A 26,302-nucleotide genomic window follows, 5' to 3' on the forward strand; every position below is an offset into this window, starting at 1 on the left:
TCAGTAAGACTCCCAATTTGCAGTAGATGTTTTATGTCCCTTTTCCTAACTCTCAGAGAGTAGATAGGTTTCTGGACATCTCTTTCTGAGAAGTCTTAGTATATTCCTTAACCTGCTATTATTTGAAGCGTGAATTCTTTCCAGCCTTGTCTGCTAAAGCTTTATGGTTATGCTCAATTCTTTCATCAGAATTCTTCATGGGTATCTGAACTGAAATCCTTTTTAGGTCGAGCATTCAAGACCTTTTGTATATACTTTAGTATATACTTAAATGTGCATGTACTTTCTGGGCTCAGGAGATCAGGCTTAGGACTTGTCTGCTTCCGCTTAGGGACTTTTTTTTCTGTTCAATTGCCTCTATTTAACGGTCTTGCTAGAAAACGACAAGCAGAGGTCAGCCAGGATTGCTTTCTGCTGGGGGTCTTTCTTTTAAAAAATTTTTTCTGGCAACTGCCTTTATTTAACTTTCTTGATAGAAAACGACCAGCAGAGGTCATTAAAATACCAAAATAGCTTTAACAGTCTCTAGATTCCAGTCCATAGAAATTGTCTTCCAGTAGCACCCGTAGACAATATTTTTTCATATCCTGTATTTTCAGATATATGACCACCGAAGGCCCTGCTTTTATACCATTTCCCGCTGAAAGGCAACATTTCTCTCCATGTGTTCCCATACCTGGCGTGTCATGCAGTTTGGTGCTTACTTTACCTCCATGTTAAAGAACAGTATATGTTTCAGCACCCAGGCTAATGTGCTGCATAGCTAAATAGATATAAGGTCCCAAAGGTGAGACCGATTGCATTGCAAATGTTTGTTGCATTTACACTGACTTAGCTTGGAATAGGGAAATTTCTTTATGGGAAAAACGTATTACATTTATTGTATTGATGCTTTATTTTGATTTACTGAATTGACTTACCTTATTACTTAATATTGATTAATATTGTTAACCTTCAATTATGAAACTTGGAGAATACTACTTCTATAAAAGAATGAATGACAAAAAGATTTAAAATAAAAACCCTTTAACGCAACTGAACTCTGTTTAGTGACTGAACTAAAGTAATGATAATAATTTAAGTTGAGTTTTGACTTTTACGTATTAGCTGGCAACAAAGATCCATCAACCTGTATGCAGAGTTCTTGGTGATAAGTAAGTGCAGGGCTGGCTTTAGGGCCGGTCGCACTGGGCGCTGACCTGTGGAGGAGGTGCCGACCTCAGGGGGGGGGGGGGATTGTGTTTAGCAATAACTTATGATTGGAGAGATGAGGGTAACTTATGGCAGGTGGTAGTGAGAGAATCCTAGGAGTCGGTCATGGGGAGTGGGGGTGCCAAAAATTATTGTTGCACCAGGCGCCACCAGCGCTAAAGCCGGCCCTGAGTAAGTGGCAAGCAGAACCTCGTGCTCCCGAACTATGATGTGATTCGGGCTACACGTATCATTTTGCTCAATCGACGTCCAGGAGAGACACTCTAGGGTCTCTTTCTAAGTTTATATTTTTCCTTGAAACACGCTCTGACAACAACTAAAGCTGCCTCGAGCCAGGCCTCATTGTTCAGAAATCATCAGCAGTCGAATAGAACGGGTCTGAAGCGCAAACAGCATTATAAAACCAGGATAGAAATCAACCAAATCAAAATAGAACGTGGAAGTGTACCCCAAGACAACAACACTTGACAACATGCCATTTGATGAAGGTAAATACAGTTAACAATTCGTCAAATAAAGCACGGGATTCGAACCCACAAAAAACTGTTATTTGTACACATAACACAGCACATCAGCAAGGAAACCGTTTTACAAATTAAAATCAACAACTGAGAATTAGCATAATAATTTATTGTGTGTTGCGATGAAAAATAAAATTATTGTTCCAGCTATATATTCTTGAAGTCCCAGATTTAATGCATTATTTAGAACACAATGCTCGGAAAAACCTGGACACCGATGATTAGCCTACATTTTAACTGTTTTTTTTTTTTTACAACAATCTGTAAAAAACTGTTACGAGAAACTATTCTCTCCTAGAAACACAAGAGCTGCTGAGATTAACTCGACAGAAAAAGGCCATCAGTTTATTTGCAATTTTTATGCCAGAAAAAAGTAGCAGTGCCAAGTTTTTAAGCCATACACACGGCTGTACTTCAATGTATACTCTTATAAATTATCAAATCAAGAATGTAAGATTTATAAAAAGTTCACTATACATTTAAAAAGTAATCATATACAATTTTTTACAACTCTTATTTAATTAGTTAACCTGTGAAAGGCTGTTGCCAGGCAACACAAGCCAAAGCAACATAAAAAAACTGAAACCTATAGAAAAGGATGAGTTAGTTTATTTCAGTACACACACGGGGAGAATTAGTGGTACAGTGGCAAGGACTCGTTTGTTTCTGTCACATAAACCGTCCTTTTATGCTTTTACTTCGTATTGAATACAAGAACGTGGTACCAGTGGAAATGGGTCATTGTTGAGTTGCTCCTTTTCTTGGTAAAATTTGTGGTCACCGCTGCTGTCAGTCAAAGCAATCTGAGGGGTTCTACATAATCTCATATGGATTTCTTTCCCTTCATGAAAACACAATCAATTGTTTTTTTTCCCAAGAAGACCAGGGTCACTGTTAAGGCAATGTTTGCTACGGTGGAATTCTGCAGTCAGGCTGTTGGATTTTAAGCATTGGGGGTAATGCCCCACGTACATTGCATTGGCTTTTTTGTTACATTCTTTTGTTCTTGGCACGGAAGTTGACTTAATCAGCCTCTCCAGAATAGTTCAATGTATAGCACCGGATGGAAAAAACTCCTCTTCTGGAGCAACTGAAAAGACTTCACCACAACAGACAAGTCAAGCTGGGTACTTCTGGAGGAAGCGCTCAAAGGCGTCATAAATAGCTTGCCTGCAATATACAAAACATCATTATTGTACAGAGCCATCTTTAGAAATAGATTGATGTAATTTCTGTTCTAAAACATTTTAATCTGTTCCTCTCGAATGGTGTTTTTGACCAAACCGTGAGACTTGAATTGATGTAGGCATACCACTGCGGTGATTATCAGATATGCTCATTTCAGGTGGCAGTATTACCGCGCTATTCGGAATTTGCTCCAGAGGAATGGGGAATAACCGCAGGCATCTGCATTTCCGACCGGGTTCTTATATTTGTTTCTCACATTACGGTCATTTAACCCCACGGGAAAAAATATCAGAAGCATGGTGTTCCCGCAAACCTCGTGATCCTGATTCAACCGGGAAATTCCAAATTTGGATTTGTTTATGCATTTAAAATGTGGGCCTGGCGGACAAGTGTTTGAGCCTTCACAAACGGCAATAAAATGCAAAGTGGCACTCGTATTAATAAAGTCATCCCTGATCTTGTCAATATCTACCAGTCTGGGTTTGTCAAAGGTAGATCTATTACTGATAGCTCAAGAACTCTACTTAACATCATACACCTTGCTTCAAAGATGGACTCCCCTGTCGCAGCTATTACATTAAATGCTGAAAAAGCCTTCGATAGGGTCAGTTGGGATTTTATGTTTGGAGCGCTGAGATGGCATGGTTTCAGTCCCCCCATTATTCATTATATTCAACTGCTGTATTCTGATCCTTCTACTTCTATTTGGGTCAATGGTGCTCAATCTCAATATTTTTCCCTTCACAGAGGAACCAGACAAGGTTGTCCCCTCTCTCCCCTTCTTTTCATCCTCGCTTTAGAACCTTTCTTGGAAAAAATACGGGGCTCATCATCCTATAATGGCTTTACATATAAGAATATTGAGATTAAGTTTACTGCTTATGCAGATGATATTTTGCTATATATTTCTAATCCGGCCACTTCTTTACCTGCACTTTTCTCTTTACTACATGATTACTCTTTAGTCTCTGGATACAAACTGAATATAGACAAATCTTAAGTCCTGCCTCTTAATAATTCTGCCTTTCTCATATGTTCCAGGGTTCTGTCTTTGAATGGAATCCCAGACATATTAAGTTTTTAGGTATTCTTTATGGCAATACTATTAGAGAAACCATTAAACTAAATCATAAGGATATCCTTAAAAGGTCTCTTGACTCATAGACGGTTGGTCCCCCCTTTTCATATCTTGGTGAGGAAGGCTAGAAACTGTTAAAATGATGATACTTCCTATTGTCAACTTTTATCTCTTGATGCTTCCTATTTCTCTCCCGCATTTTTTCTTCAAACCCATTAATCGTCTCCTAACAAAATTCCTATGGAATAATCGCAAAGCCAGAATTTCTCTCTCTCACCTCCAACACCACAAAGATTTAGGTGGGGGTTCATTTTCCTAATATTTATAGATTTCACTCGGCCTTTACTCCTTTCCTAACAGACTCATCTTCTCCTCCCTTAACAGCCTGGAGCTCAATAGAACTTGCGCAACTCGCTCTTTTTTCTCTCCTTACAGCTACTCGCTTATCTCAACCTCCGAAGCGATTTCTTAATCCCGTATTTAAACACTCTAAAGCACTAGCTCTTTCATTATTTCACTCTTTTCTCTCACAAGCTAACCTTTACTTTTTAACTCCGATTTGGTACAACAAATCCCTAAAGATTAATAACAAAGCGCTTTTCTTGAAAGAATGGATTGACAAAGGTATCATCACTTATGATCATTTACTTAAAGATAATTCCTTGAGAACTTTCCCAGACTTCCGTGACGCTTTCCATCTTTCTAATGCACGCTCTTCCCAATTTCCCTTGCTTAAACACGCCCTAACCTCTTTTATTTTTCAGAGTAATTCCCTGACCACCACCGTCCCGACTCTCTCACCTCCACCAGATTTTTATATTCCTTTCAAAGCTGCTGCTATAAATAAAATACTTTCCCATCCCAATACTGATAGGCTCAAATCTAAACTTGAGCTCTTATAGGAAAGAGACCTAGCTCACAAATTCTCTCTACAGGTTTGGGACACTATTTGGTCTAACATACATACCGTCTCCCGTTCCGCCAGCACCACACAGACTTTTTTTTTTTATTTTTTACAATAGACTTTTTTTTACTCCTTCTGATTTACATAAATTCAAGTTACTTGATTCGCAAAAATGTTGGTCCTGCTCATGTTAATAGTGATTTTATCCACATGTTTTTTCATTGCCCGTTGGCGAAGTCCCTTTGGTCTCGCATCTGGTCAAAACTAAAAGACATTTTAGCCACGGACTATCCCTTTGAGATTGTGCATATTTTTTTGGGTGGTTCCTCCCCTATATGGAATGTTCATTGTAATGTACGTAAGTTCATAGATCTTTTTATAGCTATTTCTTTCAGATAATTACAACAAACTGGAAAGATACTTCAAAGATTTCATATACTGCTTGGTGGAACTGGTTATGTCACCATCATAGGCTCGATCGTGCCTTTGCCACCCTGTACCTTTATTAATCAAAAAAGACTTGTTATGGTTGCCTTTAACTGATTTCCTTTCCAGACATGTTCCCTGAATTTTACCTCTTTATTCCCTTCTCTTTCATTGACGTTTATTTTTTCCATTTCATTTTTATTTTCTTATAGCAATTTCAAGTATTGATTTTCTACTCTAGATTCCCTTCCTTTTATTCCTCTATTTCCCCTCTCTTTCTTTCTCTTTCTCCTCTCCCTCCCACAAAACAAAATACCTTTAAAAAGCTTTGCTCCTTGGTACAGTTTTTATATCCCTTTTGGGGTTTGCATTACATATTGTTACATTTTAATATTTCTATCTCTTTTCATTGCCATTTGTTTTTGTAATGATGTTTTACTTTGTATATCCTACTTAATAAAGCTTTGTAAACTTTAAAAAAAAAATGCAACACGGGGGTACAGAACGAGCAAACAAAAAACAGAGCCACTAGGTGCGATTATATACAGTGCATGCACACAAAGACACACAAATGTGAACACATAAATGACATTTTCTGTCCCCCATGCACACAGTCAAAACTCGGCCAATCCGTGTTAGGAACATTTCTACTGCAAGCAAATTTCAGGCCCGCCTACTCAGAATGGGGTCTGGAGTACTTACAGACCTTCGAACCAACATACAATCCACTTGCAATGATCACAGCATTGCTGAGCATCGAGACATGGAGGGCTACCACCCACAGCTTGTCCCATTGGGCAGTTTGGCTCTCCTGGCCCTGGCTTAGCTCACATAGCTGTTCAAAGACATTATGTGAGCATCACTCAATATCATTATACTGTTGCTATTTTTAATGTCTCTTGTGTACTTTGTAAAACTGCTAATCTGTTCCTCGTCGGACCTCTACACATCCTTCTCTTTGGTGGTGCTGTACCCTTGTGGACTGACCATAATTATGCATCCACTGCCCCATCACCTCTGAACTGCGCATACCTTCGACTTAGGTGTTCTTGAGACTTGTACCTATTCTTGTGATTGGTACCCCTGCACAGTTGTGCACTATGCATAATTGCTTTTGTACCTCTGATCTGGACATACGTTTGTATTATGTCCATTTGCATCCAATACCTCTGATGGAATATACCAACATGTTAGGTACCCCTACACCACTGAGATCTGAACCTATCCTTATGTTTGGTGTCCTTGTACTCTTGTGAACTCTGCATAAGAGTGCATCCAATGACACTTCATCTCATGAACTACGCATACCTCGAGTTAGGTGAGCCTGCACCTTGCAGAATAGTACAAATGTGTGGATTTGGTGCCCCTGCACACTGGTGAATCGTGCACAACTGGGAATTCGATGCCCCTGAACCTCTTTGAACTGTGTCTATTCGGGTCTTAATTATCCAAGCATTCATATGAACAGCGTATTGTATTGTCCTTGTACGTACGAGAACTGTAGCTTTCCTTATGTTTGACAATTCCCAAACGTGAAATTTATGCATGATAGAGATCCAAGCACCCAGTTGCTCTGAGACTTAAATGGGTTTTGAAGCCCCTAGATCATTATGAGTGGGGCTAATTTGCGTTTTCAATGCCAAAAAGTGTGGCTATTGACCCAGGATACTCCAATCACAATTGTAACTATTTTGTATGTGTGCCTCCAGATACACGGAATGGTATCCTACTTAGGTTTGTGTCGCCCCTGAGAACTGTACTCAATCAGTATCGCTGGTGCTCCAGCACCTGTCAAACCCTGAGCCGTGTGGTGCATACACACCTGCAAACTATGCCTAACCATGCACGTCATGAGCTCCGAAGAATCATACTTAAATGTATGCTTGTGCTTCAACACTCACATGATAGTGCCCAACTTCACCTAGCCTACATCCACATTAGCGGTCTAACCGTAGACCTACCTCACACCCAAGTTTTAAGCCCTACAGTCCACTAATGGTAAGCGTCAAGAGGTCTGAACAATTCTGGCCAAAGAGTACTTTCAAGTATAACGCTTACTGAGCAAGTGGTATCAATGCATTTGGTGTTGTTTCTGTGCCCAAAAAGGTTCTAAAACCTTCTGATTTGTATGATTAATCGTTTTAACTTCCCTATATTGCCTATACATACCATACTAAAAAATAAAGGACATTTTTTCAAAGATGTAGCTTTGCCAGGGCAGTGAGTTTATTGTTCAATATTTGTGTCATTATATGTCTGACTTCCAAACATGCTACCACTTAAGCTTTGTTGCTAGACGTAGTCATCTTCGGAGAATCAAGTGCATTAAGAGAGCAATGAGCCATTAAAGTTGAAATATAAATGTAGCTGTTGTATCCTGGGCTGAGATTACATTTTAGACGAGGGGTAGTTATGTACTCTTTGCTTACGGAGCATAATCTGCTCCACAAGCAAGGTAACACTGCAAATGGCGCCAACAACAGGCAGGATACCATACTTGCCTGGGGGCGAATTAAAGAGCTGGCTTTTAACCTTAAATTCAAGCATAACATTTGGAAAGGACGAACAGTTCTTCCTTTCTCCTTGTAAGCATCTGTTCTACTCCCTTCAACAACACCACTGTTTCTGCGAGCAGCTTGGCCAAGGCGAATGCAATAATTTCACTCTTTAAAAATGATTTACATAATTATAAAGCACTGACCTAGCTTCAGTCAATAGAGTGTTAAACATATCAAATGTGACGAAACCGATTACATAGTACAACTTTTAATCAATGAACAGAGATTACTAGGGTAATATGCTGCTAAATAAATGCTTACAATGTCCCCATCACCATAGTTTCGCATTTATTTTCTTCAAGTTTTGCTTCAGCCAGTTGCTCTCCAGTTACATGCAGAAAATGCACAGACAAGATTGCAACATTTTACGACAGCACTCATATCACACCCACACTTGAGCAGCCCAGGGGTAGTGCCTGTGTACACATCAAAGTAAAGTCTGTGCAAACAAATAAAGGATAGAAAAACTTATTTGCCTGCAACGGAAGTTCTCTAATATTAGTATTTTTCATAGATTCACGTTATCCCAGTCGTACAGCTGAACGTCTCACAGTAACTAGAGAGAAGTGCCATGTTAAAGATAGACAGAAAAGCTTCAAAATAGTAAAAGAAATAGCCCATCCACATTTTAAAATATTGAAACTTCAGTATATCAGCATACCCTTCCTCACCCAGGTGATTCTAGCTCAGATTTCGTAGCTAGTGTTAAAGAAGAACATGACATGGTAAGCATGAGATGGCGAGGAGGGTCGGTATTTGTGAATCTATGAAAGATTCCAATATTGTAGTACCTCAGTTACATGTTAGTAACTTTTTCTTTCTCCAAGATTGAATCTTTCATAGAGTCACAGGCTTGAATCAGAGTAGCATGCAGTGGTATTCCAATAGAAATAAAAGCCTCGTTTAGTTGAAGTAGATGGCGCAGGACTACCTGTCCCACTGCTGCATCCCCGTGTAGGGTCATATCCAGACATGCAGTAATGTATAAATATTTATCTTTTTTTCCACATTGCTGCCCTACAAATTTCTGCCAAAGGCACTCTGCAAATAAGGTTGTGGATGTAAAAGCACTTCTTGTGGATTGTAGGGTCACATTTCCTTGGAGAGGCTGACCAGTTTTATTAGAACAAAAGTCTATGGCTGCAGGCACCCAGCAAGCAATACTTTGTTTGAAAAGAGATTATCCTTTCTGTGGATGAACGTAAGCCACCACATTTTGATCAATTTATCGTAACAATTTTGTTTTGTAAATATAAAACTTTAGGCATCTTTTTACATTTAAGGTATAAAGAGCTTTCGGCTGCATTACTCTAATTCTGAAAGTATGTTCTTAAGACTATTTAATTCAAATAAAAGTCAAAAGGTACTCCAGGGATAAAATGTGAGTTCATTCATAGTATGACTATCATCTCGGTCTAGAAGAAAGGGTTTTTTAATTGTAAGGGCTTGAATTTTGCTAACACTTCCAGAAGCAGTTAAAGCGGGCTTCTCCAAGGAGTAGTTTGTGAGCGACTGGTAGCTTGCCAGCTACCTTAGCTCTGCTAAATGTAGCTCAGTGAACTTAATTAGAAGATTTTGCTTATTTTAATTGATATATGTAGATCACATTTGAAAAGCATGTATAGGAAACAAAAAGGTCTGTATTTTCATATTTCATAAGCGGATGCTTGGAGAAAAACAGTTGAATTTCCAAAATGTATTTAGAGCTGATATTTGAGAGATAAAAATCGAACACTGCTGGGGAGATTATTACTAGTTTAATTACCTTGGTGCCAGAGCACTGCAGCTATGGCGTTTATGTATTACCCATGAAGAGGCATTCCAAATTGAAATAGCATTTTTTTGCATTACTGCTGGCAACTGGGCCTGAAGCACAGTGGTGATCATTGCTAGTAATCTTGCATATGGTGGCCACTTATGCAATCTTGTCTGATGTGGTTACTACTACATCTCTAATATTAGTAACTCAAGAGGATTTTCATTGAACATAAGTAGCTCTTATTATAGAAAAGGTTAGAGACACTTGTGTTAAAGCCAACAGAAGCATTATCTTCCAAGAAATGCATTGGTTCAAAGGGGCTCCTAATTAATTGTGACGGAACCGTGGTAATTTGCCATGGGTTAGAGGTGGATCTTATTGAAGGAAAGAATCAGAAAAGACATTTGAAGAATTCCTGAAACAGGCAATTAGACCAAAGTGATGGCTAGTTTAGTGTCCTTCAAAAGCGTGAAATGGTAGCCATATGGACTTTGACCTACGCGTGACTTAGACAAGATCTTGTTAAGTGAAGCAGGTATGGTAATATTTGCTATGGAGAAGACAGCATCAGCTGCAAATTATGTACTGCACAGCAAGAACAGAACAACTTCCATTTTGCCCCATACGCCTTATTTGTAGAGACTGCTCTAACTTTAGATGGTATGTCTCTGCAGTCCTCCTAAATGCCAAGGAGGAAGAATTAATTGAATTCAGGAGCCAAGCTATAAAGTGCAGCGAGTGCAAGTCTTGAAACAGGATCTAACCGTAACATTAAGACAGTTGATTCTGTGATGATTTTAGGTAGGATTCAAGGCTGCTCTGCGATGAGGAGAAACTGTATCAGTGCGCTTTGTCGTACCTTGGGGCTATGAGAACGAGACGCCACGGCTCCGTCCTCATCTTTACAAGAACTCTTGGGATTAGGGGGAAGCAAAGGAAAATGGTATACATAAATTCCTGACCAAATGATTAAAAATGCTTCCCCATGACCTGGGATGGTCATGCCTGCTGACATAACTTCAGCACATCCCTGGTTTCGACTGGTTGGGAATAGAACCAGATTTAGTTTGCCCTAGTGGTGGAAGATGTGGTTCAGTTCCACTTGATTCAGTACCCATTCGTGACAGTCATTTCTTGTTCTGCAGAGATTGTTAGAGTTGGTTATACCTGGTTCAGCTACGATTCTGTACGTCTCAGTCCCATGTTTTGTTCTTCCCTGAAAACATACAGGAGAGTGTTCCTCCCTGTATGTTGATGTAGTCCATACTCGTTATATTGTCTGTTTGCACCAACACTAAGGAATGCTTTATTCTTGGAAGAAAAGAGTGTAGGCACATTGCTATGGCTCTTAATTTGAAGAAATTGATATGTAGGTAAGTCACGCTGGGCAACCACTTGCTACTGTCCGCTAGCTCTTGCAAGTGCACATTTCAATCTTCTAGGGAGGCGACCGCTATCATAATAACGTGGGTGTTCTCCTTAAGAAAAGGCAATCAGACAGTGTTTTTGTGTTCCCTACCGGAGTAAGGCATGTTTCATTTGACGTGTTACCTTTATGAGGTTTGCAAATGAGTCTTTGCTTTGTAGCCACTGTTTATCAAGCTCTTACTGTCACAGCCTTTAAAGGCATTATTGATTGATTAAAGGGATGAAGCAAAACATAATCCCAAAAAAGGACATGAAGAGTCAGACGGTAACTGATCTTCCTATCTCTGTCTCGTCAACGTGGTTAGACACACTATTCTACCTTTGGCTTCAAAGACCTGTTTTATATCTCAAAAATTTAATTTTCCTTCCAGGAACTAAATATGATTTGCCCTTTTTTTTTTTAAAGTAAAGCTTAACCTTTTGTAGACTTGTTGATATTCTTTGGTAGATGCTTTTGTGGTCTTGAAATAATTTCTTTTGACTAGCCAATCAATTAAGTATTGAAAAATGTCATGGCCTTTTCTCAGACGTGCTGCTACTGGGGCCATACACTCAGTGAAATTCGTGTGGCTGATTGGAGGCCAAATGGGAGGACTTTGAATTAATAGTGGAGCTCAGCCACTTCGAATTTCAGACATTTCCAAGGGCTGGAATGGATTGGTATAGAAAAAGAGATGACATGTAATCTAATTTTCAGAGATGTTGGATGACATGTAAAGTCACGGTGCAATATATTTGCTTTTTTGACAAACTTGTTTAAATTCCGTAGATTATTGGCCTCCACTCACAATTTTTTTTTATAAGGAAGAAGCGAGAATAAAACTCTATATTTCTCAGGGAATAATTCCATCGCCCCTTTCTTTAACATTGTAACAGACGAAGATGTTGACGGGATCTATTGGGTGGTGGTGTAGGCAGTGGTTTTAGAATGAACTCTAGAGTTGTCCAAATGTATGCTGTCCAATACCCAGTGATCTGATGTTATATTGGCCATATGTTTGTAAAGAGATGACATTTTCCCTCCTACAGGAATGTCTGGATTCTTTATGACGGTCTCTAAAATGTTGCTGGCTTCTTGAACTCGCATTACTTTGTGACTATTTTCCACCTTTACTGCAAGGGGTCCATTTGTGATAGCACGCTGGTGGTGGCGCACTGTACGTTTGCATATATTCTTGGGGTATATGTCTGCTGAGATGGTTGCATCATTGGTACCTATACAACTGGTAACCTACTTGTTGGCTTTTTCCATGGACTACCTGGAAGAGATGAGGTCCCCTCTGCTGAAGGACCTAGAAATCTTGCTGTGCCAGCATTTGAAATAATAGATTGAAGCAACTCATCTTCATGCTGTTCGATAAAGGATTCTTCATTATGCGACATGTTCAAGATCATAACTCTCAACATCTGGTCTAAAAGAGGTGGAACGTAAAAGAGGTGGAACGTAACCACCCTTGCCTGCTGAGTATGACAGCTGCACCTGCCAACTGCCCGATTCCAGTTATTGGAATGGCCATTGCAGTATCAATGATTGCAGACAATATGTTTCTTTTTCTCCCTCATTACGTATTGTCTTCTGCCTTTTTCTCGTCCGGAAGGTGGTTCTGACATGGTCCAACATCTGACCAAATGTGATTGTCACAAAGTGCAAGGACTGCCAGTGCGTTTGCAACACTAATAGATGTTGTCATTGCAGATAACCTCTTATCAATGTGACCTAATCTTCTGAACTCTCTATTGGGTGTTTGAGCACATGGAAATGTCGGATTTCTTGCTCATCGTTGGGCTGCTTGCATCACCACCAAATCTGCATGGGAGTGACCAATGGGGCAGGGCTGGGTATTTTCAGGCACCTTACATTTCTCATTGAGTCTGGGGACCATGGCAGCTACAGTGGCTGGATTATTTCTGACTCTTAGTCTGTCTGTTCAAATATGATTGATCATTGGTATGGCATTTACTGATTTCCTTGTTTCTTTAAAGTCAAAGTAAACTATCATTTTCTTTTGTTGCTACTGGCACATGAAATCTCTTAAGACATTGTCAAATAAGGATGTGAAGCCTCCAATGTCATCAGGACGAGAATCCTTTGTAGGAGAGGTGACACCTCCTAAAATGAGTGTTACATAATCATCCCATTCTGGACAAGTATAATGAATAGTGACTGGTGGTAGTTGACCTTCTTCCTGACGGTCATCAGAATATATGTCATCTCCAATTGGTAATATAGATGGAGTTGCCAAAGAGGAGTGTTGTGGCGAAGGAGTTGCATTAAAGGCACACACATAGGAATGCGTGGAGTTGTCAGAGGCCTTGATTTAAGAGGAGATGCAGTACTTGAAGGTTGTTTTGTCAGTTTGGATGTAGCTGATTCAGGGAAGTTCTTATAATAATCTGCAAGCAGAAGTCGTAGGTCTCTTTCCCATGCTATAGGGACCTGGATCATTGATTCCTGGGCTGTTTGAGTAGTCTGATCGTAAGGGTCATACCGATACTGCCAAGCATCCTCATAATCTCAATGCTTTTCAAAGGGATGACAGGAACTTCAGGTATTTGGATTTTCCATCTGACCAAAATAAGAAAATGCCTTCAATTTCCCTATATTCTTCCATGTCTGGGTCTTTTAAAAAATGTAATTGCACTGACCTTTATGGAGGTCTGAAAGAACCATCATCATCATCATCATCATCATCATCATCATCATCATCATCATCATCATTCTCCTCCTCCTAAACAACATCAGATCCACTCATTTCCCATATTCAGGAGCCGTTCTAGTGTGTATGGATATACCTTGCTTGAAGATATATGTTCAGGCATAAGTGGCTTCAGAATGCCTTTTTCTGAAATTAAGGTGATGTTTGAAGTTCTTGAAGTCTTTAGTAGAATTTGTTTAGTCAAATCTCTTGCCATTATTGACGGTGTAGATGAGATTGCCTTGGATACGGTTATCAATGGTGTCATTGTTGATGCAGTGGAACCGTGTGGTTGTGAACCGCGTCATCGTCAACAGAGCTGAAGTCGTCACTGGCTGTAGTGCACTGAAGTGTTTTTTCCTGGAGCCGTTGCAATGATTGGACATTAGCCTTGTGGGTGGCTCAGAGGACAACTTGGTGGCGGCTTTGAGAGGATTTTCCAGTCAGATTTTTCCTGACTACTTCAGGAGTGGCCTCAGTTTCATTCACAGATTATTTGTGTGAGCTTTTATTGGAGGCTACTCAGAAGTTGAGGATTTTCCTCATGTGTTGATTTTGTAGAGCGCATAGAGAGTCAATTAACATTTTCTGCAATTTTCCCGAGTAATTTGAAGTACTCTCAAATTCCTCTTCAGAAGTTTGCGAGTTTCTTCTCATTTTGATTTTTAGGCCATAATAGATGACCACCCTCTTTGTCTTTTAGGATTTTTGTAGCAAAGGTACAACATATTCTGCAACTCTTTGCTCTGCAGTTAGGATACAAGCAATATATGCAGTCCTCAGGAGGGTCTTCAGAGTGAAGCCTCTTCCTGCCACTCGTTCCATATGGTCTAAAAATATCTTTTACAGAGACCTCAGCCATGATGTAGTCTTGTCAGGTTAAGTAAGTCTTAGAGATGGGGGTATTTTCTCAGAAACGAATCAATAAGCCACAATAGCAAACTTCTGTGTGACTGACTGAGCAGAGCTCGGGGGACTCTCTTCACACACAACACGCAGTAGAAATATGCACTAGGGTGACCTGAGTAGGGAAAGGTGAAGGCTGTGCTATTTGCTGATTGGCTGAAGCTTGGATATTTTAGAATAATACTGATGGGCTACGTCTGGGACTTTTTTAAAGCTTTTCTGGAGTTGTTTAACAATGCAGTACTCCTTGGGACTCCTAGCTTAACAACTGGGATGATTCAAGCATATGAATCTACCAAAGATCCAATATTGGAGAAGCCTCCAACTGAACATCAATGGAAGCCCCACTGGCAATGTCCTGAGATGAAGAAACAGGTCTGAGAACAACTGTCTCGTAGTGACTCTTGAGATAGGACCTGATCCAATCCAGTATAGTGACCCTAATCCCAATCTGCCAAGGAGGACAACATGGTAGATGGGGTCAAAGGCCAGTACAGATCTAACATGATAAGGGCTAAGACATATCTAGTATAGGTTACCTGTCCCATGTTATCTAGTACAGAAACCAGTCTAAAGCGGGGGTTTGCTTGCCCTAGGCTGAAACTAAATTATAAAGTACCAGCTTCTCCAATACTTTGGATTTTACTGACAAAAGGTATGTTATTCTACAAATCAGCTGTGTGTTGGATCCTTTTGGGCTGCATACTTAATAAACAAGTTTCCTACCTTCGGTAACAATGCATCTGTAAGAGACTTATATAGTTAAAGATTCATTCCCTTTTGAATTACCCCCATGCGTCAGACTGGATCTGGAGATTTTTTTCAAAGCAGTACCCCTGCATGTCGATAGGTGGAGTCGGTCGAATCCACATTCGGAGTAGTGATCGCCGGGATGACATTGCGGTGTCAGCTCCAACACAACTTTCCACGCCAGAAGCGCAGAGCCATGCAAGTCACGGACCACTGGTGCACATAACTAGGGCCCTGAAAGGGAGTCCCTATCCCCAGAAGTCAGTTCGCAGAACGGGGAGGATGGGTGGGGCGTTAAGGAATCTGTAACTACATATGTCTCTTACAGATACATCGTTACCGAAGGTAAGTAACTTGTTCATCTGAAAGAGACTGTAGTTATAGATTCCTTACCTTTAGAATAGATACTCCAGCAATGCCAACCCCGGAGGTGGGTATGGGAACCAAGTTCACACCAGGAAGTCCTGGAGAACAGAGCGGCTGAAAAAGCAGTCTCTCCGGACTTGGCTGTCCAGGCAGTAATGTTTTGTGAACATGTGTAGGGATGCCCACATGGCTGCCTGGCAGATGTCAATCAGTGGAACTCCATGTCCCAAAGCAGTAGTGGCTGCAGTCGCCATGTTGGAGTGGGCGCACAATCCTACTGGAGGTTCCTTTTTCGCCAAATAATAGCAGACTTTGATGCATATGACAACCCATCGAGAGATGGTATGTTTGTGCACAGCCCGACGTATCTTGGCGCCCACATAACCCACAAAGAGTTGATTGTCCACCCGGAAATCTTTAGCGCGATCAATGTAGAAGGACAGCACACGTTTTGGGCCCAGGCGGTTGAGTCTCTCCTCCTCTTTGGAAGGGTGCGGGAAGGAGGTGGGCAATGTGATAGTCTGACCTATGTGGAGGAGGTAACCACCTTGGGTAGAAAAGAGGGCCTGGTGCGAAGGACCACTTTGTCCGGATGAACAGCAAGAAAAGGAGGCTTGGAGGATAGAGCTTGAAGCTCCCTCACCCTGCGGGCAGAGGGGATGGCAAGCAGAAAAGCAGTCTTTAAAGTAAGAAGACGAAAAGGACAATTATGTAGTGGCTCTAAAGGAGCACACGTAAGATAAGTTAGGAAAAGATTCAAGTGCCATTGCGGCATTACGAAATGAGAAAGAGGAAAGAGATGAGCAATGCCCTTCAGAAATGAATTTACAATCAGGGACTTGAAAAGAGAAGGCTGATCAGGAAGGCGAAGAAAAGCTGAATGGCCGAAATATAGCCTTTAAGGGTGCCCAGTGCAGAGCCCTGCTGGGTCAAAGAGAGAATGAAGAGGGGAACCTCTGAAAGAAGGGCCGAAAGGGGATCCACAGCCATTACTGTGCACCATGCCACAAACTTGTTCCATCTACAGGCGTAAACCGTTTAAGTGAAGGGACGCCTGGCTGCCAAGATGACGTTACAGACTTTGGGAGGAAGGTTGAAAGCACTCAACTGTCGCCGCTCATTCTCCACGGAAGGAGGTGGAGGCAAGACAGGCTCGGGTGGAGGACGGTCCCCTGCTGCTGCGACAGATGATCCTCCCGAAGAGGCAGTCTGATCGGAGGATCGATGGCCATGCGCAAGAGCTCGGGTACCAGACTATTCGTGCCCAGTCTGGAGCCACAAGAATGACTTGGGCCTTGATCTTCTTCAACACTCTCAGTAGAAGTGGTACAGGCAGAAAGGTGAACAGGAGGCCACAACTCCACTCACAACGAAAAGTGTCACAGAGCGAGTGCCGCCTTGAAAACACCAACACGCAGAACTGCTGACATTGCACGTTCTCTTCGGTGGCGCACAGATCTAACCAAGGTTCTACCCACTGCTGAAAGAGACCTTGCGCCACCTCAGAGTGGAGACTGCATTCATGTTCCTTCATGCACCGGTGGCTGAATTTGTCCACCCTAGCGTTCAGGGAACCTGCCAGGTGTTCAACCACCAGGGATATGCCGTGCTGTTCCAGCCATGTCCAAAGGCGAAGGGCCTCCTGACATAGGGTCCACAACCCCACCCGCCTTGTTTGTTGCAGTACCACATGACAGTGGTGTTGTCCGTGAACACATGCACTTCTCTTCCATTGAGAAAAGGAAGGAATGCCTTCAGTGCAAGAAGATTTCCCCCGAAGCTCCAGGAGGTTTTTGTGGAGCCCGGACTCTGCTGGAGACCAGAAACCCCTGATCTCTGCCTCTTCCATGAGCGACGCATCTGTCATCACTGCGAACTCTGGTTGGGGAAGGGAGGGGGTCTGCCATTGACCCGATCCTGGTGCATAAGCAAGCACTTGAACTGATGTGCAGTCCCCTCCGAGATTTGGACAACATCGGAAAGGTTCCCCTGATGCTGCGCCCACTGGAACTTCAGGTTTGATTTTAATGATTTGGTTTGATTTTACATCTTGTAAAGGGTGTCTTGCCGCTGGAGCTACCTAGAAGCTAAAATTCCAAACTGATTTGATTTGATCTGAACTTATTAGTTTTTAAACACCCAGGTTTTCAGCAGACTTCTGAACAACATCAGGGAGTTACTATTTTTAATCTCCAAGGGAAGGGAGTTCCATACCGCAGCAGTTGCAACAATAAAACTCTTCCCCCCCAGCGTAACTGCTTGTACCTCGAGACTACCAATAAATGTGCCTGTGCTGATCTTAGATTTCTAGAAGGAGAGTATTTTCTGAGATGTGTTCTCAGATAAAGAGGCCCTTTCCCTGTAGTACCTTAAATCCAAGACACTGAGCCTTAAATACAATTCTCTTCCCCACTGGCAACCAGTGGAGATCCCTCAATCGATTTGTTACTTGTTCATGTTTAGGGATATCCAGGATAAATCTTGCCGCTGCATTCCGCATCCGTTGGAGTCTAAGTAGGAGCTGTGCCTAAAGACCCACGTATGGAGAGTTTCCGTAGTCCAATCGAGATATAGCCAATGAAGTGACCACCATTTTTAAAGTATCCACAGGGATAAATGGACGGATCATCCTAATAATTTTTAAGATGCCCCAGAAGGTGGAGGTAAGCTTGTTAATTTGACCTTCAAATGTCAATCTTTGGTCAAATATTACCCCCAGGTTTCTAACCTTTGAGACTGGTGCTGGGTAGTCGCCCAGATCAGCCGGCCACCACCTTGGGGACCAGAAGGAGGTATTAGACCCTAGTAGCAAGACCTCTGTCTTGTCGCCGCTCAGTTTGAGCCAATTATTCTGCATCCATGTGTTAATCTGTAGCATGCAGATATTAAAGCGGTTAGCCGTCTCATCAATGTTGTTTGATACTGAGATCACCACCTGTGTATCATCGGCATATGATATGACTGAAAAGCCACATTATCTAATGATTGCTGCCAGCGGGGCCACATAAATGTTTAAGAGTGGGACTCAGGGATGAACCCTGAGGCACCCCACATGGCAGCTCGAATGGTTTAGAAGCCATCCCATCCATTTCTACCAAAAATGTTCTGTTTGTTAAAAATGATGTCAGCAATTTGGTGGCACTGTCTTGAAATCCCAGTTCCTCTAATCTACCAATCAGGATTTCATGGTTGACCGCGTCGAAGGCCGCCAATAGATCTAACAAGATCTTCCTTCATCCAATGTTTTTCTTAATTCTTTTACTGCCATCACCAAGGCGGTCTCGGTTCCATGCCCCTCTCTAAAACCATACTGTGAATGATCAAAAAGTTCTCCTTCGGCAATAAAGGATGTGATCTGCCTATTAATTAGCTTTTCCAACACTTTGGCGTAAAAGGAATCTTCGATTATGGCCTATAGCTGTTAGGTTCTTTCGGGTCCATATTAGCTTTCTTTAACAAAGGCCGAACCGAAGCTATTTTCCATGACTCTGGAAAAATGCCTGTCTGTATTATTTCTAGGAAGACTATTCCAAGTTGCTCACTATCAGCTCTGGAAACAAATGAAAGATTTTGGGCGGGCAAGGATCTGACCGAGCTCCTGCCTTTGTTGTCTTTACTACTGGGATGATCTGATCCTCGGTAGGTGGGAGAAAAGAGAAAGTTGCGTCAGTGGTTGACAAATATATCCCTGGCATTTTTATCTCCGCGGATCTATTTTTGCTGTCTCTAAAAGTTTTATATACTTCCTCCACTTTGTTGGTGAAAAAATTCTCCTAGAATATTGCAGAATTCCGAGTTCTCTATCTTCTGTAGATTCCCTAAGAGCTTAGCTAGTTTTGTCACTGTGTTAAACAGCTCCTTGCTGGAGTTTTTAGCTTTCAGGATTTTTTGAGTAAAATTTTTGCTTTTCTGCTCGACAATTTTTTTGTAGTCTGATAGAGTACTTGCATATTCTCTTGTTAACCATTGCTCACACCTCCCGATACTCTCAAACCTTCTCTGGCGATGATTGCAAGCTCCCCTCCCCGCTTGTTCTTTTTATCAGCTCTAATCATGCTGTAGTGAGTAGGAAGCGCTAATAGCAGATCCGGGTCTGATGCTGCATCTGCCCAAGTCTCAGTTATAAAGGCGATATCTAACTGATGACTCTCTATCAACTCAGCTAGCTCTACACCATGCTTCACTAGTGAACGTGCTTTAATTAATACTGCTTTGACCTCCAGATCAGTGTCAAAAGCCAACTTGGTCTTTTTAACGTGAGAGCTTAGATTCCTCACTGTCTCATAGCTAAAATGTATTTTACATTTCTCACAAGTCTTAGGCTCTTTCCTTAAATCAAGAGCTGCATGGCAGAACATTTTCGACCTTTGCTTCAGCATGAGCAGTTCCTCTCGTGAGTATGTTATCCAGCTCTGTGCTGTTAAAAAACGACCAGGGGTTATGGCACTAAGCGCGGATCCGGCGCAGACGGGCTTGCCTTAGGCGCGCATTTGGCGCGCCCGCTGCGCGTTCGTACCATTCCCACCTTTATCCCACTGCAGAGCCTGCATATGCCATGTAGCATGATCCATCAGCAGGATGAAGGAGGCTTGCGGCCCCAGCAGCCTCTGGGTCCTTCTCACCGAAATCCAGGATAGCGGCTAAAACATATCATATCCTGAATATTCTGACACGCTGCTTGAGACAATAAGACAAACTGCGCTGTATCCAGAATTGCTACGATAATAGGAGCTTCTGAGAGGGAATCAGGTGCGACTTCGGCACATTGATAGTGAACCCTAGCGGATGCAGAAGGATCGCCATAGTCTGGAGGTGGAAGATGACAACCTGGGGCGAGCCCGCCTTCAACAGCCAGTCGCCGAGATAGGGGAAGACTGAAACCCCTAATCTGCGCAGATAAACTGCAACCACCACCATCACTTTCGTGAACACCCAAAGGGCACTGGTAAGGCCGAAGGGGAGCATGGTAAACTGAAAATGCTTGTGGCCTACAGTGAACCGTAGGTAACGCCTATGGGTTGGCAGGACGGGGATGTTGAAATATGCGTCCTGCAAGTCCAACACTACCATCCAGTCTCCGGGATCGAGGGCAGAGAGAACCGGAGCCAATCTGAGCATTTTGAACTTCTTATTCTGGAAGAAGGGGTTGAGGGCCCTGAGGTCTCAGATAGGATGCAGGCCTTTGTTCTTCTTTGGTACCAGAAATTAGTGGGAATAGCAACCACAACCTACTCCTGGCACAGGGACCTGTTCGATAGCTCCCTGGGCCAAGAGAGCCATTACTCCCTCCTTTCTGCAAAATCCTTTCTGCAAAACCCACCCGTCCAACGGGTTGTTTTGCCAGTGGAGAATGTGAAGGCGAATCCTGCCACCCACTGGCCTCTGGTGGCCCTGAAAGGTCGGACTAGGAAGGTATGGAGGCTGCTGCGGGGGGATTGGGGTGGACTGACACACCTCGCTGGGTCCCATGTCAGTGGCCACGCATAGACTGGGTAGGTGCGTGTCCCTGTGGCTCGATTGGGTGGAACATGGTGAGGCACCCCTTCCATAGGCACGAAAGGGGTGAAAGCCAGACTGCATGTAATGAGAGGTTCATGCGAGGTCCAAGGATCTGGCCTTAGCCCTAGAATCCTTGAAGCACTCGAGCGTTGAGTCCACCTTGTCACCGAACAGGCAACGGCCATCAAAGGGCATGTCCAAAAGGGTGGAATGGACATTCCAAGAAAAAACCAGACGTGCTCAACCAGCATATCGCCTCAAGGCTACCGACCTGGAAACCGTTCTACCCAGAGTGTCCGCAGTATCCAGCCCACACCGGATGGTGAACTTTACTGCGTCTCGACCCTCAGCAACTGCACGGGTGAGAACGGCTGTGCCTCTACCAGGAATGTGGCAGCACGTGCGCAACCGTATTCCACACCGTATGGGTATATGTTCACCGACCGCACCCCTAAGCTGGCAAAAGAAAACATCTTCTTCCCAAGGTGGTCATGCTTCATGGATTCTTGTGGGCGCGAGCGGTGTTGCAGAGACCAGTACGTTGTGGATATTGAACTAAACAATGACTTTGGGAAAGTTGAGATCTTCTTTTTGAGATGATGTCACAGCGCTGAATACTACAGTACTGAGAGTATTGGCATTTATACGCTGGGAATCAATATATTCAAGGTTTTTCCACATCTGAACGAAATCTGGTAGTAAACTGTGTCCGCTACTGGCAGGATCAATAGTGGCTGTCCTTAGGAAGTAGGCTCCCCCGGACAAACTAGTACATATCTGGAACATCGTCCCAGATCTTTTATGCCTTAGATTCTCCATTAAAGATTAAATAACAGAAGTAGGCTCTCTTGGACAAAGGAGTACAGATTTGGAATATCGTCCTAGATTCTTGATGCGGTAGCTTTCTCGCCGAGGATTAGAAAACAGAGATCCCTGGGTGTAGAGAACATGATGCAATATATCTGATGGGTCCTGAAGAAGGTGGCTCCGAATCTCGTTGCATGCCGCCGAAACGCGTTAACCAAGTCTTTTCGTAAAATCTTACTGAATGTAGTAACCCTGTATTGGGCAATAGATGAAAAACAACAAAACGTGTTAAGTTGTTCAGATAGATTGTTTTGTGATTTGAATGTGTATGAGGTATGAGTGAGTGGTTTGGCTGTGTTGGTTCTCTACCCAGGAATGAATGGATTGCAGTGTGGATAATAATGTATGCATTATAGATCTCTGATGAAATGTTTGTATTTTTTGATAAAATTTTATGCTGAAAATAATAATATGGAAAAAAGTATTAATAAGGAAAAAAAGTAACAAAATAAAAAAGAAAATGAGAAAGTAAGAAATGTCTTTGCTATTTGGTGTTGCCCATGCTGGAATTCAGTTTTGAATCCTTTGATAAAATAGAGAGGTCATGAGGGAGCTTTTCTATAAGCATGCTTCATGGATTCCCATCTGGGGGAGCAGTAAGGAAAGTGCCTTTAGAGGACGAGGTTTGGACCACCAAGCTCTCGGGGTTGGGTGCTGTGAGAGGAAAAGTGGGTCGCCCGGAGACTGGCGGTGCCGTCAGGCAATCATCCTTGGACCAAAGCACCAGTAGTATGTCAGTGAGGGCTTCATTAAAAGGCAGCAGGGGTTCCGAAGAGGCTGCTGCTGGCTGAAGCATCTCTGTAAGGAGGTTAGTCCTGACTGCCAACATAGAAAGCTTGAGGCCCAAAGCCTCAGCCACCCTACGCAACACCACTGCGTATAAAGCTCCCTCCTCTGTAGCCACGGTAGGGGGTGAGAGCATGCAAGGTCTGGGGAGGTATCCAAACCACTGGCATCACCCAACTCCTCTTGCCAGTCCAGCTCTTCAAGCTGGTCAGCTAAAAGGTCAATAGACCCCTCCCAGTCCTCCTCTGGCTGCCACTCAGGGTGATAGGGAACACTAGGGATGAACAGCGGTACAAATGTACCCTACGACATCGGTACCAAGGACAGCCGACGTTGGTCCACACCAGGTTAAAGTCGGGGGTGAGGCTGGTGTCGATGCCGGTTGGGGCACAACATTAGGGGTGTCGTCACTGGAATTGAACACCTCAGGGGCATCGTCACTGGAATCCGCACTGGGGAAAGTACTGTGAGTTCGACCAGCGCCAATCTGGATCCTCGGGGGCCCTCCGGCGCTAGAGCCGTGGCATCGAAGGCCCAGGGCCCCCAGCCGAGTCTGTGGGTACCCTAAGGCGCGCCTGCGGGTTCGGGCTGCCCAAAAATGCTGTGAAGCTCTTTGCAAACAGATCGAAGCTGGGCAGGGGACGCTCTGGCTTTGTAAAAGGGGGGGGGACGCAGAGCAGTTCCAGGAGCGGGCTCTGAAGACGGAGCAGGAGATCGACAATGCTCAGGGTCCCGCGTCGCATCAGCCGACGGATGAGGAGAAGGCGAAGAGCGGCAATACTGCTTCACCTTCTTGTGCTTCAACTTACCCGAGGAGTGCGAAAACTTTGGGGATGAGTGGTGGTGGCTCCACGACCGGTCCAGAGACCTTCCGCTCGACCGGGACCTCGAATGATGCAGGGTGGACTGCCGGGCCTCCAAGAGCTTTCGGGACGGCTCCTGCAAAGACTTCGGATTCATGGCACGGCAGTCGGAGCACGACTTCGGGTCGTGGTCGCGCTCCATGCACCTGAGACAAACGAGATGACGGACATCAGCTTGTGACAGGAGTCACAGGGATTGAAGTCGGTCCGACGATGGGACATCCCTCATGCACTAGGAGTCGAAGACTCAAAAAAGATGTCGACAACAGTCGAAAAAAGTTTAGTCAAAAAATTACTAAGGGGCGCACACTCTCCAGATCTGCGCTGGCTGGCGCGGAAAAAGAAAGAACTGACTTCAGCATGAAGGGGAGGCGTCTAAGTAGACTCTGCGATGTCATCCAGGCGACAACGACGCCGGGCGCGGAGTCGACCGACGCCGGGCGCGGAGTCGACCGACGCCACCTACTGACGCGCAGGGGTACTGCTACGAAGAAATTCTCCGGATCCAGTCTGACGCCTGGGAGTAATTTTAAAGGTAAGGAATCTATAATTACAGTCTCTTTCAGATGCCAGTGTTTACTATCTCAAGCCTAAAAGTGGAAATTATATATTGTTAACAGAGATTTGTATAACGCTGTATTCCTTTCCAAAAAGCTTGGGCTTATATTAGGAAAAATAACTATGCACTTTTGCTGTGGTCTTACAGTGACCACAATTTCAGGTCATGGGTTACATTATATAATTGATTTAAGTAACATCAGAAAAAAATAAGTCATTCTTTGAGAATTAATAACTGCAGGACCATAAGCGTCACTTATGTATTGGTGAACAGTGACATTGAGTTTGGACAATAATAATTCTGAGTAGGGGAGGAGCCAAGCCGGCGACCGCAATGGCCGCCTAGTCCCTCGGCTCCGATCATCGTCTCCTGTCGAGACTACATCCTGCGTGAATCGCCGCGGCATAACGGAGGATACGGGGATATGAAGGCATCCGATCACCGAGGGTGCAATCCCGAGGTCCGTACCTGCTTCCGGAGGCGAGAAAACGTCGGCGACTCCAGCGGCCCGCAGCAGCTCTAAGACCGGGGACTCGGCCATCTTGTGAGGCTGGACCCCAAGTAAACAACAACGGCCGCCGCTGACCTGGAGGGACCGATCTGCTCTGAGGGTGCGTGTGACGGCGCTTCTCCTGACTACATGCTAAGATTGAGACTCTCCCTGTGCCCCCGCTTCCCCGGACAGTGCAACATTGTATCCGCTCCGCCCAAAGGTGTTCTTCTAAACATCCCGACTTTTGCCGGAGGCTCCCTAATTTCTCGTGAGCCGCCCCTCACCTGCGCTAATCCCAGCGGCGCCTTTTGCTAGCTCTCGGTGACCCCGCCGGGGGGGCTACATTATTCGCCTTTTTCCAGCCTGCACCCCGGCCCCACACCGGCCCTGCTCTGCCCGCGCAACTATGTTGAAGGAGACCATGCCGCTCGGGGTGCACAGCACTGGTTTGCGCCTCGACGCATTACTGGCTTCTTTGGCTGCCCTCCGTGAAACCTTGGTGCAGGGCGCCCTATTGTTGGGGGGCAAGTTGGATTCTACGATCCTAGCGGTGGAGTCAATGATATCGGCTGGCCCGCTCTTGTACAGTGAGACGCCGTCTTCAGCGCCAGGAGGTTACAAGATGGCGCCTTTCATCGAAGCTAGATGGTCGGAATCACGGCGTCTTCTGACTGTCCATATGTGTATTTTTGGAAGCACTGAGCGTTTTGGACATGCTAGTCTGGATCTGGCTGCAATATCCTTCCCCAACGACCTGCCGCTTGATACTCTTGTGCTGTTCCTGCTGTACTTTAACATTGTCCTGGGGCTCTCCTGTGCTGCTTCGTGGAATGGAGTCTGGAAGGGCTGTATCGCTGACTGGTTTTGCACGCCGCACTGTCTCGAGATTGGTACTGTCGCTGATTCTGGTATTTCACGCAAGACTGGACAAGGATAACTATCCCCCCTCCGGGTCATCGTCCTCTGTGCTACTATTGTGTGGGCTGAGTGACACGTTGACCTCCATGATGCTGCGCCGAGTTGACTCTGTTCCCGGATATGCTACTCTGACCTGGTTCTTGCTGCTTTGGTTCATGTACTGTGCTCAATAATTTCATGTACGAGAAGGGCCGAGGGACTGCTAAAGGCTGGCTTCCATTCTTGCTTGTGCTTTTGGTTGCAGGGGGTATTGCTTCACGACATCGCTACCACAGTGGGTATGGATGCTTTGGGAATACGAACTGTACTGTCTTGTGCTTAATCCTGTTTTAGGTGTATTAATTCTCACGCTCCGCTCGTAGTTTTCCCTACTGTGTATACATTGTTCAATGATTACCCCTTGTACTGATATGTTCACTCGCCGGCGAGGGGGCACTGGGTGCCCGGGAGCGTGTTCGCTCCTCTCCTCCTCCACTCTTTATAATTTCCCTACTGTGGGGCAGTTCCGGGGCGACAGGCACGCTG

General features: G+C 43.9%; 1 protein-coding gene across 1 annotated transcript in view; it reads right to left on the minus strand.

Moving 5' to 3' along the window:
• Window positions 1-1,825: 1,825 nt before the first annotated feature.
• ABHD18 (abhydrolase domain containing 18) overlaps window positions 1,826-26,302 on the minus strand; it is a 215,809-nt gene continuing 191,332 nt past the window's right edge. Inside the window, exon 13 of the mRNA XM_086962179.1 lies at window positions 1,826-2,903. Coding sequence (XP_086818305.1) covers window positions 2,852-2,903 — 52 coding nt within the window. The 3' untranslated portion in view covers window positions 1,826-2,851. The remainder of the gene's footprint in view (window positions 2,904-26,302) is intronic.

Source organism: Lissotriton vulgaris, chromosome 3_1 (genome assembly GCF_964263255.1).
Source record: "Lissotriton vulgaris chromosome 3_1, aLisVul1.2, whole genome shotgun sequence".
NCBI lineage: Eukaryota > Metazoa > Chordata > Amphibia > Caudata > Salamandridae > Lissotriton > Lissotriton vulgaris.